This window comes from Schistocerca gregaria, chromosome 1, assembly GCF_023897955.1.
Source record: "Schistocerca gregaria isolate iqSchGreg1 chromosome 1, iqSchGreg1.2, whole genome shotgun sequence".
NCBI lineage: Eukaryota > Metazoa > Arthropoda > Insecta > Orthoptera > Acrididae > Schistocerca > Schistocerca gregaria.
Window position 1 is genome coordinate 579,205,921 of NC_064920.1, and position 14,352 is coordinate 579,220,272.

The window sequence follows — 14,352 nt, forward strand, 5'->3', positions numbered from 1 at the left end:
CGCGCGCGCGCGCATTTGCAGAGAGAGGTCAGGAACACACTAACACTATTATTTTCCTAGCAAAAAGCACTGTAAAAAATGTGAATGAGTGTTCACATTAGCTTATAAAGTTCTCCTATGCTGCTCCTCCTCCTCCTCCTCCTCCTCCTACTACTACTACTCCTACTACTCCTACTACACCTACTCCTACTAGAGGTAAACAATGTGTTCTCATAATGTTCTCTTCAAAGGCCATTTATTTATGCTATAAATGTGCCATGGTAACACCAATTTACAGCATTGAGGATGTTTGTTGTTAAGTTGTTATTTATTATGATGCTGTTACAGGGAATTCAACAATCTTGAAAGGGGAAGCCAAAGCTGGATCACAGAGCTCTGGAAGGAATGCATCTTGTAGGGGTGCTGGAGCTAGTAGTGCAAGTCCATTGCCTGTGTCACCGAATGGATTTGGAGGACCAGAAAAAGCAGCACAAGCCAAAAGAAACCAACGTGGAAGGAAGCGCACTTTGCATTCGCCAATCGGTTATAAATTGATTCTGAATTTCTTACCAATTTTATAATTACATTGTAAATTTTATTTTGAATGAATTGCATTCTTAAAGATAATTATCAGAAAAAGTTGGAAGCATTTTGTAGACACTGCTTAGGAATGTGAACTGTTTTTTCTAACCCAGAATAATGCTCAGTTATGAGCTTAATATTTCATGTGCAGTATGCAGTTCCTACTTTATCCAAAGCACAATGTTTAGAACCATTACCCTTATTGCCTTCAGGCAGTACTCTGTGTAATTATAATTCTTTTACAGTGTTCATTTTTCACATGTTGAATAATTCTTTTGCCGGCCGGTGTGGCCGAGTGGTTCTAGGCGCTTCAGTCTGGAACTGCGTGACCACTATGGTCGCAGGTTCGAATCCTGACTCGGGCATGGATGTGTGTGATGCCCTTAGGTTAGTTAGGTTTAAGTAGTTCTAAATTCTAGGGGACTGATTACCTCAGATGTTATGTCCCATAGTGCTCAGAGCCAATAATTCTTTTTAAAATCTAGTATTCTGCTTCTTTTGGGTAACACACAGTAATCTGAATTAAACGTTTTTCTTTTTTCAGCTATGGTGTGCCAGCCAATAAGGCAACAGATATGGCGTTGGGGTCAGATGGTGTTTAGTTTTCTGTTGTGGTTCATGCTTCTGCTGTCTGATGTCTTGGACATGAGCACGCAGTTATTGGCACATCTGTAAGACTTCACAATTTAATCTGCCTTGAAACATTCAGATTATTTATGCATTACACATTTTATCTACAGTGAAGTAAAATTTTTTTCCCAGGAAATAAGACCTGTTAATGATTTCTGGATGTGATGAATGCAGTTGCCATTTGCCCTTTGCATTCTGCGTATGTTGTTGATTTGATGAGAAATATAGATCTTTCCCTTTTTGGGGTGGCGGGATACTGTGTAGGCAGGTCGATAGACACACAAACAAACACAAACATACACACAAAATTCAAGCTTTCGCAACCCACGGTTGCTTCATCAGGAAAGAGGGAAGGAGAGGGAAAGATGAAAGGATGTGGGTTTTAAGGGAGAGGGTAAGGAGTAAGGAGTCATTCCAATCCCGGGAGCAGAAAGACTTACCTTAGGGGGAAAAAAGGACAAGTATACACTCGCGCGCACACACACACACATATCCATCCGCACATACACAGACACAAGCAGACATTTGTAAAAATGCGTCAGACATTTTAGGCCTAGATTTGAACCTCAAAATGTTTGCTCAAAAGAGAGAAGTGGTATATGTCTGTTTTTAGCTTCAAGTTATTGTAGTGGATTGTTTTTAGGTTGTTGTAGGTGGACGTTAGATGTCTTCAAATTATTATAATTATTGCGTACTGGTTGTGCTACGCCAGTAGGGTGGTGATCCTGTTAGATGAGGTGGTTTGCAAATGTGTATGTGTTCAGAGTATCTTATTCTAAAATTTATGTTTGTCTAACAAGAATATGGAAAGGGTAGGTCACTACTCATTATATAGAAGGGCACATTGAGCTGCAGACAGGAAGAATTAAAAAGAATGCTAGAAATATTTTAGCTTTTAGACAGAGTCCTTCTTCAGAGGTAATATTTCTATTTATAATATTTTCGGCTTTCTCTGTCTTTTTTTAATTATGCCTCTCTGCAACTCAGTGCTTCTTCTGTGTGGCAAGTAGCAATCTGTTTTTTCCATATTGTTGTTATTTCATTCTGGTCTTTCCATTGTTAGATTTTCACACTTATGCTCAGAAACAGTCAACGAATTTGTGCAGTGTGTCCGTAATCCTGCTTTTCAGCGTCATCACAAATCATCTTTAGTATGCAATAAAATGTTTCTCTCTTCATCTCATATTTTCACAAAACTTGCATAGCTATTCAAGTAACTGAGAAAATAGTATACAGTAGTCAACATGTTCTTTTCAAGACATATATAAGTTATAATAGATTCTAACCTCCTTGATCCCACCGAAAACTAAGGAGATCAGGAAGCACTGTGACCAAGCTGTCAGCCGATGTTATCAGGCAGAATGTGGGAACAATGTTAGTCTTGCTTATTTGCCTGTCTAGCACTCAACGCCTCAGCTATAGAAATAATTCAAACATACACTATGTGATCAAAAGTATCCGGACACTTCCAAAAACATATGTTTTTCATATTAGGAGCATTGTGTTGCCACCTACTGACAGGTACTTCATATTAGCGACATCAGTAGTCATTAGACATCGTGAGAGTGTGAAATGGGCCTTCCGCGGAACTCACGGACTTCAAATGTGGTCAGGTGATTGGGTGTCACTTTCTCATACGTCTATACGTGAGGTTTCCACACTCTTAAACATCCCTAGTTCCACTGTTTCTGGTGTGATAGTGAAGTGGAAACTTAAAAAGGGACACACACAGCACAAAAGCGCACAGGCTGATAGTTGATGACGATGATGTCTGGTTTGTGGGGCACTCAAATTCGCGGTTATCAGCACCCGTACAAATTCCCAACCTTTGCTCAGTCCAATTTCTCCACTTTCACGAATGTGTTGGCTGACAGAGACTGCCGACAATTGAAGAGGGTCGTAATGTGTAATAGGCAGACATCCATCCAGACCATCACATAGGAATTATGAACAGCATCAGGATCCACTGCAAGCATTATGACAGTTAGGTGGAGATGAGAAAACGTGGATTTTATGGTCGAGCAGCTGCTAATAAGCCACACAGCATGCCGGTAAGTGATAACTACACCACGCTTGACGTAAGGAGCATCAACATTGGATGATCGAACGGTGGAAAATTGTTGTGTGGAGTGACAAATCACAGTACACAATGTGGCAATCCGATGGCAGGAAGTGAGTATGGCGAATGCCTTGAGTATGGCGAATGCCTGGTAAAAGTCACCTGCCGTTGTGTGTAGAGCCAACAGTAAAATTCACAGGTGGTGGTGTTCTGGTGTGGTCATGTTTTTCATGGAGGGGGCTTGGCCACTTGTTGTTTTGCGTGGCACTATCACAGCACAGGCCTGCTTTGATGTTTTAAGCACCTTCTTGCTTCCCACTGTTGAAGAGAAATTCGGAGATGGTGATTGCATCTTTCAACACGATCATCTTTCACACTTTTTCATAGTGTCTGGCCTGTGGCAGAGTGGTTACATGACAGTAACATCCCTGTAATGGAACTGGCCTGCACAGAGTCCTGACCTGAATCCTATAGAACACCTTTGGGATGTTTTGGAACACTGACTTCATGCCAGGCCTCACCGGCCGACATTGATACCTCTCTTCAGTGGAGCACTCTTTGAAGAATGGGCTGCCATTCCCCAAGAAACCTTCCAGAACCTGATTGAACATATGCCTGCGAGAGTGGAAGCTGTCATCAAGGCTAAGGATGGGCCAACACCATATTGAATTCCAGCATTACCAATTGAGGGCTCCATGAACTTGTAAGTCATTTGACTTTGCATTAAATTAGTTTGCAGCCAATAAACTTATCTGTTATCCCGACAAGACCAAAAGCTTATGCTAGGACTGTCTTAAGCCTGTGAACATAAAACAATATTATGAGAAGGAAAGTTGCTACTCACCATACAGTGAAGATGCTGAGTCGCAGACAGGCACAACAAAAAGACTTTCACAATTAAAGTTTCTTTGCCTTTGGCCTTCATCAACAATACGCACACCACACACTTGCACAACCACTGTCTGGTTTCAGTTCACGAGACTGCAGTTATGAGTGTGAGCTGTGTTTGCGTGTGTGTGTGGTGTGATATGTGTGTGTGTGTGTGTGTGTGTGTGTGTGTGTGTGTGTGTGTGTGTGTGTTTTGTTGACAGAGGCCAATGACTGAAAGCTTTAGTTGTGAAAGTCTTTTTGTTCTGCCTATCTGCAACTCATTATCCCCGCTTTATGGTGAGTAGCAGCTTTCCTTCTCATAATACCATGAATAATAAATGTGTCAAACTCTTAGGAATACATATTGATGCCAAACTCAGTCGAATAAAGCATATCAGCCAGGTCTGTAAAAAGATCTCATGAGTGCCCTACCACATGTACAAACTGAGTACTATACTTGGAAATAATTATCTCTGTGTGGCGTATTTCATATGGGCTACTCATATGGGGATATTCTCCTATTATCAGTAACTTTTTTTTAAAAAAAAGAAGCTTGTGTAATATGAAAGATCTGTCCTAAAGGGCACTGTTACCCCCCTCCCCCTCTTTTTACCAGGCTTAGGAGACCAACAATGGTGGAGCTGTATATCTATTCGTCTCCACTCTTTGTCAAGAACAGCATTAAAGAATGTGTTATCAGGGAAACAATTCTTGGACATGACACTAAAAATAAGGCAAAAATTGACATCCCAAGACACAAACTAGCAATAACAGGAAACTCCCACAAAGTTAATGACCTGAAAATTTTTAACAAGTTTCCTCTTGCTGCTCAATTCTTGTCATTTAAAAAATTAAAATTATATGATTGGATTGCAAAAAATCAGTGCTAGAGTATAAAAGCATTCTATGACCTAGACAATATTAATATTTAAGATTGTAGCTGTTTATAAGATACTTCATTTGTACATGTAATATGAACATTAAATTTTAATACTTTGATTGCAACTGTAACTTTCTATCAGTGGAAAATACTATTCTACTTTATGTGGACAAAGGTGCATAAAGAATTTGAATCTGAATGTGCTCATGATGATGAGGGATTTTAGTGCAAAAATAATAGAATTTGCCAAGATGAACAACATATTTGTTACCACTTCCTTCCAGAAGAAAATGTGTAGGAAATAGACCAGGTGAGGACAGAATGCAACAAAAAATGGAACTTGACAACATTATATCAGATAATAAAGAAATTATAAAGGCTCTTGTAATCCTAAGCCATTAATTTCAGGTCATCATAGACAAGTGAGGTTCACAGTAGAAAAAAATATGAATTTATATTGGAAGAAACTCGTCAGGCAGGAAATTAGAAATGTAGCTAATGAGAATTTGTTTCAGGATAAGTAATTACACCAGATTAAGCATTGTAGATGATGAGTGTTATATAGGCAAACACAAATGTGATAATTATTTCCAAAATAGCAATTCGACAAACATCAAGAGATATTGCAGCTATAAAGAAGTCATATGTAATGAAAGTCCCAAATGAAATAAAATAGTTATAAAAAATGAAGTTTCAAACAGACTACGGTAGGAACACGACAGAACACGTTGAATGGAACGAAGAGATCAAGCGGTGTTTCACTTGTCAAGCCATTGAAATCAACAGAAATATGAAGAAAATAGAATAGACAATTATTTTGACTAATACATATCATTTCATTGATTAAGATGACAGATGGTACAGTAACTAACAATGATTGTAGTTGTATCATTGCTTGGTGAAAAGTACAGTTGAAACTGTGAGAATTGTTGTTTGCAAGAAGTGAGACAAGAACTGCTCTTCACTGCATCCTCTAATACTAATGTCTGAAACATAAGAAATACTTTATAATTGGTTTTCAGTATCTAAAGGTTAGTGTGTACCATTCTCTGGTTTCTTGAATTTTGAAAATAGGTACTGTGGTTAATTAAATACTGTGCGTTGACATGGTCTTCAAAATCAAAATGGATACACATGAAACTACAAATCTAAAGGTTTAACTTCAGCGGCAGAAAGTCCAAGTCTTCTTCCTTTTTATTCTCTTCGACTTAATCAACATAACTTTCCCGTTTCATAGTACTTTTTGTGTTTTAAAAATATTGAGCTGTATTGTTGTTTAGATTTCACATTAAATTTTAGGTCCTATATAGCTGACTTTTTAATATGTAGGAGATGGTTTGATTTTAAAAAAGTGCAAACAAAAATGGTGATAGGGTTTCATTTTTAGGAATTTTGTTAAGATGAGCCACATTTGGTTTTTGGACTTCTCTGTGATTGAAAAACTATTACTTTGAATTATTCAAACATTCCAACCCCGTAAGAGATATTTTATTACTGGTGTCAGAGATTTAATTAGTTTTCCCCAAGATATTTATGATCATACAGGGAAAAATAAAATATGTAAAACTTGTGTGTATCTTAATTTTTTCCATTTTTGATAAATGAGTGTAATGTAGCCTAATAATGTAAAGAGGGACCATCCAGCACAAAGTGATATTTTGTGATTCAAGTTGCATATGTATGTGTAATCTTTTAATAGAAATGTGAATTGTGTTTTATTCATCTCATGACATACATATGTCAGAACTTTATAATACAGTTACAATGGTTTTTACATAGTGAACAAATGTAAAATAAGTGAAAATTTAGAGGAACACCCAGTACTTCTGGTGTTACAAGCAAAGTGAGACAGTTAAAAGAGTAATGTGTTCAGTGTCTGTCTCCATTTTTTTACCATTTAATGAATAGAGCACATTGCTTGCACCCATGGTTGGTCTTCTGTTTCATTGCATGTATATTTCTTCTGTCTGTAGTATGTATCTTAATTGTTAAAAACTATACGCAAATTGTTCACAGGTGTGTGCTGGTATGTGCACAGGTGCACAGTTGGTCATTAAAGGGATACTTCAAACTGACTGCAGTGATTTACCAAATAAGTATATGGCCAAGAAACTGGTGGAAAGGTAGTACAAAATCAAATTCTAATAATACAACAAAAGATAAATCCCACGGTGGTATTCCAGCAAGTTTAGAGAACAATATTTCACTACCATGCACTGGAGAAGAAGCAATGAAAAGATTATTGGCGTGTAAGGGTAAAGATCCATACAGGTACGTTCTGAAACAATATTATCGATTTACAATTAACATATTATTAGCCATAGCTATCTTGTGCTGTTGTTTTAGCTCAGCCTCTCTGATTCACTGTTTGTGTTAGTGATTACCTTACTTTCTCTTCTTCTCAGTCAATGATATAGAATTTGTGATTTGTATGAAAGTAAGGAACAATGAACAAGTACTGCACACATTTACAATGCGTATAAATAACATACAAAGAAGGATATAATTTAGGCTTAGAGTTTATCAACATGCACACTGAAGATTATACACTATCTCTAAATTTAATATGTGCTTAAGTATATTTATATATCTAAAAACAAAGATGATGGAACTTACCAAACAAAAGTGCTGGCAGGTCGATAGACACACAAACAAACACAAACGTACCCCCTAAGGTAAGTCTTTCCACTCCCGGAATTGGAATGACTCCTTACCCTCTCCCTTAAAACCCACATCCTTTCATCTTTCCCTCTCCTTCCCTCTTTCCTGAAGAAGCAACCGTTGGCTGCGAAAGCTAGAATTTTGTGTATATGTTTGTGTTTGTTTGGGTGTCTATCGACCTGCCAGTGCTTTTGTTTGGTAAGTCCCATCATCTTTGTTTTTAGATATATTTTTCCCACGTGGAATGTTTCCCTCTATTATATTCATAAGTATATTTATATATACATGTGCAAAGTTGACTCCCTGGAAATAATTGATCTGCTTAGGTATTGACACTGGAACATTTTGAAGTATTATAATTACAATGCCCATTGGAGGTTATTAATTAAATGGTGGTTGACCTCCCAAAAATGATGTGATCAACTGCTGTGTGAGTGAAAGAAAGCAGTAATAAAGAATTACATGCTTTTGAAACAATGGTAAAAATTGACTCTTGATGCTCTGGTCCATATGATACAGAGAGCTATATTGCCAAGTACTCTAAAGCAATCAATATGTCTCTAAATTCTTACTTAAAAAGTACACTTTTTGTTATAATTTTATTCTTAATAATACATTAAAAATTATTTTAAATAGAGGGTGTTTCAAAAAGGACTTTACAACTTTAAAAATTCATATAAATTTATTGAAATAAGATATAGAGCTGGGATTAGAGTTATTTTGTAGGAAAACACATCAAGTTTTTTTTATTAAGTTCACGTAGAGAAGCCGGCACAGGAGGTACAAACACACTATCCTTGATGACTCCCCACAAAAAAAATCGAGTGGTTTCGGGACTGGGGAATGTGGGAGCCACAAAATTGGTGCAAGACAGCACCATTGACCTGCAAAGTGGTCACTGAGAAAATCCCAGATATCGGTCAGGTGGTGGGTGGTTCATCATCTTGCATGAAGTAAACCTTTTGTTCTTGGTCATCCTAATTGATCTGTGGTATCACAAATTGTTGTAACATGTCTAGGTACACTATCTCTCAGAGAAAAAAAGGGGCCGTACACTTTGGTCTTGCTCAGTGCACAAAAAAACATTCAATTTAGGGCGATCACAAACATGTTGCAATGTTTAGTGCAGACTTTCACTACCTCAAATCCTTCCACTTAATTGAAAAGTTGACTCATCAGAGAAGATGATTTTGTCCAAGAAATGTTCATCCTCATGTAATCGATTTAACATATCTGCACAGAAGTACTTTGCAAGCAGTTTTATCAGTGTCTTTTATTGCTTCTATGATAATTTATTTGTACAGTTTCAAATGCAAATGGTTTCACAACACACGCCAAACAACCGTATGTGGGATTTGCAGTTCGTGAGATGCATGCAGGGTTGATTTTGTAGAGTTGTTGACAAAATTTTGTCTCACTTGCTTAATGACATCGTCAGATGTGCTTGGACAACCTGCTGATTTCCCATGTCTTACCGAGCACCCTCTTTCTACAAAACATTTATGCCACTCATAAATTGTAGGTCTACTAGGAGGATCTTTAGTGTACTTTGTACAGAAATTACGCTGCACTGTTGTATCCGACTTCAATTCTTCAAACCAAAACACACAGTTAGCACACTATGGTCCAGTGAAGGCAGCCATCTTTAACACAACTGCCGCTAGCACTCCTTACGGTGAGATTGAGTATTATTGAAGTAGTGAGACAAAACTTGATGTATTTCACTGCAAATCGATGCTACAATCACCTCTGTAGGTACTGTGAACTAATTTATATGGCTTTTCAAAGTTGTAAAGTACTTTTTGAAACACCCTGTAGTTATAGAGAACTGCTTTCAGTATAGCTATAGTCCCTAAGGCGGCATCCTATATGAGTAACAAAATCAAGTTACAGTTTGTGAGCTCTAGATGTGCAACATAATGGCCACAAGCAGCAGCATCAGTTGACATGGTTACGTGTCCTGTATGTAAGTGACAAATTCCTGCTACAAATTAAACCACTCAACTGACTGTAATTTTGCTAAGAAATGGATGAATGTTGTTTCTTGGGAGTAAAGCACCATAAATAGCCTGTATTAGGAAAAATCAGGGGAAAAAGAAGTGCTATATGCAACATATACTTCATAGAGAATTGAAAGAAAAGTGTATATAAAACCTCCATCACCTGCAGGAATAACTTCTTCTGCAGCATTCTAATTTTTTTTTTTTTTTTTTTTTTTTTAAGTAAATAGAAACAATATTTACTTGTTGCTCATTGCTGTGGCCACGACTATCCATTCTTGATCAGACATAAATGAGTTATGATAATTTTTCTGCTTCATGTTGCACATTTAGCGTCTCTTCAACAATTTTGATACAAAAATTTGGGCAACATCTTTAGACTTCTTTAAAAAAAAATTCTGGACTCAACCAACTTTCCTGCTTAACTTTATTTCACTTATTACAGTATAAGATTTAAACTCACAGAATTCAAACACTGTGTGTTGTAGAGGGTGGCAGGCAATGCTTTTAACATCACTGACATTTTATTTCCTGAAAGTGTTGCACCCTGTTGGTGGCTTCTGTAGCTTATGTATTGTATTTTCATTGGTCCTGTAATGTACAAAAGCAGTTTTTGCATAAGGAATTGGAAAAGTCAATTTATGTGCATACAGGTGAAGATGATTTCTGTGCGTAATACTCATTTAAAGTTACAAATGCTATGTTTCACACATTTAAATATTAGCTGAGAAACCCAGCATTGCCCCACCCCCCTTTCGTGCTTTCATCTCCTCCCCCCCCCCCCCCCCCCCCCGCCCACTCCCCTCTGTTTGCCCACCACTGTGACCCCTATTTCAAAGAGAGATTGGTGGTTTTTACCCCCATGGTATTTTTTTTCCAGATAGTAAGTAATGTATGTACCAAGTGTGGTTGAAATTGATCTAGGGACTTATGAAGTGATGTTGAACATATGCATCTGTAATGTATGGTGCACAACTATATGTCTGATTCTCTGCTGTTTTACACCATACTACTCCAGGGAGTATATTAAATTTTTCAGTGATATTCAGCTGTGTGGTCTGATCTTAGCTCCCGAAATATGCTAACAAAATTATTTGTTTGCTGCCATGCTCATTCTTGCAAACTGATTGACACACTAAACAGCAGAAATAAGAGACAGATGTTACTCCACACTTTTAAAACTATTTGAAATCAATTCAATACTGGAAATAAAAACCACCAGATTCTTTTCAAATGTTTTTATATCATGCATTCTCATCCACAACCCTGCTCCCAGCGGTAGAGGGGATTCTCATTCGCATATTATTTTTACACCATAAATAAGTCATGTACCTAACAAATTTGGTGTTCCGAGTTATACTTTGTTGTCATCCCCTTTTCAGTGCCATGCCTCTGGGACGTAGATAGTTCATAAACTCCTTAGAGCTTCTTTCCAGATGGAATCTTTAAAGAATCAAACTTGCATATATAAAACAGCTCCAACTTTTGATTACTTTGCAAATGAGTTATTGTATTAAATATTTGACTTTAAGTGTGCAGATGAGAAAAAGTTTTGAAAAAAATTGAAATTATATTAAAGTTTGTTGAAACACTAGGTGAGTATAGTCTGGGTAATTTGCTCTCTGTTTTAAGAACAGCTGGTTTTTCACACATCTTAGTGTTTATGGCATAATATCTCCTGAACCATGTGTCATACAATGATATAATTTTGTGGGGACATCCAGTGGTGTTTGTGGCTACAGCATGCAAAACGTGTTACGAATAGATTTGGTGCTAAATGAGTAATACATTAAATCATCATGCTTGATGTGGCAGTTATCACACAATTCCATGTTTATGATGTTATATTTCCGGAACTGTGTCTTGTAAAATGATATAATTTTGCAGGCACATTTAGTGGTGTATGTGGATTCTATTTGCAAAATGTGATGCAAACAGAGTTAGTGTAAAGAAGTAGTAAATTTAAACATCATGTTTGATGTGGCAGCTTCACTGCACAAACAGTAAAAATGTGATAAGCGATAAACTTTTTTCCTTTCTTAATTTTTTGGGGGAGGAAAATGTATGAGAACCCTCATTTAAATTTAATGGTTACTGTACAAAAGAAACAGAAATGGTTCCATTACTGACCTCGGGGTTCATCAGATTTAATTAGACTCTACTCTGACAGGTAGACTTCGAATACCATACTTATCAATCTTATCATCTATCACATCAGAATCTTTTTATAAGTGAATAAATACTCCTATTGATTACTGTTTCTTGTTCATCAGGCAAATGCTGCTGTTGATTCTTGTCTCTTGTTCATCAGGCTTAGCATACAATTAAAGCACTCATAAGTGGCAGTAATTAATAATTGTTTATTTTTGAATCTTTGCTGTTCTTTGCATATGATGTCCACATCAGTAGCTCAGTGGTCAGTGCGGCAGAATGCTGTGCAAAGGGGCCCAGGTTCGATTCCCAGGTGAGTCGGAGATTTTCTCCACTCAGGAACTGGGTGTTCTGTTGTCTTCTTCTTCATCATCATCATCATCATCATCTCATCCCCATTGAAGCACAAGTTGCCGAAGTGGCATCAACTAAAAAGACGTGCAGTAGGTGACCAGTCTAACTGACAGGAGGACCTTCGCCACATGGCATTTTATTTCATTGCACATGATTTTGTTTTTATTTACAAATTCCATAAGTTTGTCATCCACAACCCTTTCTAGTATTTTTGAAATGCAAGAGTAAAGTGTGATAGTCCTTTAGTTATATGCATTATCTCTACAACCATTTTTTAATAGATTGGGATTACCTTAGACATGTCCAATAAATTGAGGAAAATGTGCACTTGAATTAAATGTACACATAAGTGTGTAAGTTGTTCGACTAGCTTTAGAGCACTCTTGTTTGAGATTGTTGCAGGGACACCATCAGTGTCTGCAGAGTAATAGTTTTTTAGTTCGTTTATTGCCTGTGTTGCTTTTGCCACTTCATTTGTTTGACACTGATGATGTACGTAGATCTGCAAGTACTACTTTTATGCGAATTCAACTGAGTATTCTCATTTATGTTTGACCTTACCGTATTATGTGCAACACCTGTAAAAATTGTTATATAATGTGTTGGCAACATCTAAAAGGTTTATTACTTTTTTCTTTTCTTGTAAGAGAGTTATAATTTTACATGATGTTCAGTTTTGCGTTTTTCGTAACACTCCACATGGCCTTCATTTTATTTGTTGAATTATATTATGTATTTGTCAGTGTACATTATTCTTTGCTACTCGTTTTACTTTTCTTAGAATTTTGGAGTTTTTTTTTTTTTTTTTATAACATACACTTCTTCAGCCGAGATGTTATTCAAGTTATACATTTCATGTAGTAGCCTCTTCTTCTGGCATGAAGCCCATATTCGCCTTGTGACCCTATTGTTTGTTCTAGAGTTGCTTGTTATGGTTAGAATTTTCTGTGGAAATGCAATTTGAAAATAATGGGCTAATACAACAGAAATTGTTGATATTCAGGGATATGACACGAACAGTCTTGTGGAGCAAAAATCTTTGTATGGACATATACCTTATTTCAAATGGTTTCCAAATGCAACACATTTAGTGCACATTAGTTTTTAAGGTACTGGCATGCATGGCTGTCTCTCTCTCACCAACCTGATGTTTTGCTCTAGCCCAACTTACCTTGTTGCATGCATCAATGTCCTATGAACATATGTATGGTGAATATTATATGTGGAAAATTTGTACTCATTTCATTTGCAGTGTGTCCACAATCTTCACATTGACAACAGTGGCACATGACTTGAATTTTGTCACTGATTAAATGACAGTCATCATTTGCTTCCATTAATACTATTCACTAATGATGCCACATTTATAAAATGGAATCACAAGACACGTAATAATCATTGAAGGTCACAGCGATTATAAATGCTACAGTGGAAACCAATTTCCAAGTTCATTTTTCGATCAATGTTTGGTGCAGCATGATCAGTAACATATTGATAGGGCCAGTCATCTTAGACGAGCAACTGACAGTACAGAATTACTTGCATTTTGAAAAATATATTTGTTGAACACCTTGAGGACATTCCTTTGGCCATGTGCACCTCAATGTAATTCCATCATGGTGGAGACCCTCTTCATTTCACTAGACCTGGGGGAATGTCATAACCTCACTTGCACTAATTGATCATGATAATGCAGTTAACTGGCCACCAAGGCCACCAGAACTTACGCCACTAGATTTTTGTTTATGGTGCTGGATGAAATCTGAAGTGTACAAATGTAAGGTGAATACACCAGATGAACTGCTTGGGCACACCATGGACACTGCTGTCCTCATTAGAGAATGTGTAGAGGCACATTGACAAGCAACATAACATGTGCTTCCAAGAGTGCATAAACGCACTGAAGCTGACCGTGGGATACTTGAACATTTGTCGCAAACTGCACAATAGCTGTAATGAGATGTGTATAATGCTTAAAGGTGAATATGTGATTGATATTGGTAAAATGTATGTTGTAAAGTTTACTAACTGTTGTACAATTGTAAATGTGACAACATATTGAAAAATACAGAAAATAAATAACAATACACAGTAAATGTGTTCTATCTAGGAAACTGTTTGGAATAGGCCATATGTCCATACGATGTTTCTTTCTTCAAATGATCATTGCTGTCATACCCCAGAAT

At 37.0% G+C, this 14,352-nt stretch overlaps 1 protein-coding gene across 2 annotated transcripts in view; it reads left to right on the forward strand.

Annotated features, from left to right (window-relative positions):
- The window catches only part of LOC126356870 (uncharacterized), a 161,632-nt gene that overhangs the window by 51,641 nt on the left and 95,639 nt on the right, over nucleotides 1-14,352 (forward strand). For both annotated transcript variants that reach the window (XM_050007403.1, XM_050007404.1), the window contains exons 3-5: nucleotides 328-522; nucleotides 1,106-1,232; nucleotides 7,017-7,271. In XM_050007403.1, the coding sequence (XP_049863360.1) occupies nucleotides 328-522; nucleotides 1,106-1,232; nucleotides 7,017-7,271 (577 nt within the window). The remainder of the gene's footprint in view (nucleotides 1-327; nucleotides 523-1,105; nucleotides 1,233-7,016; nucleotides 7,272-14,352) is intronic.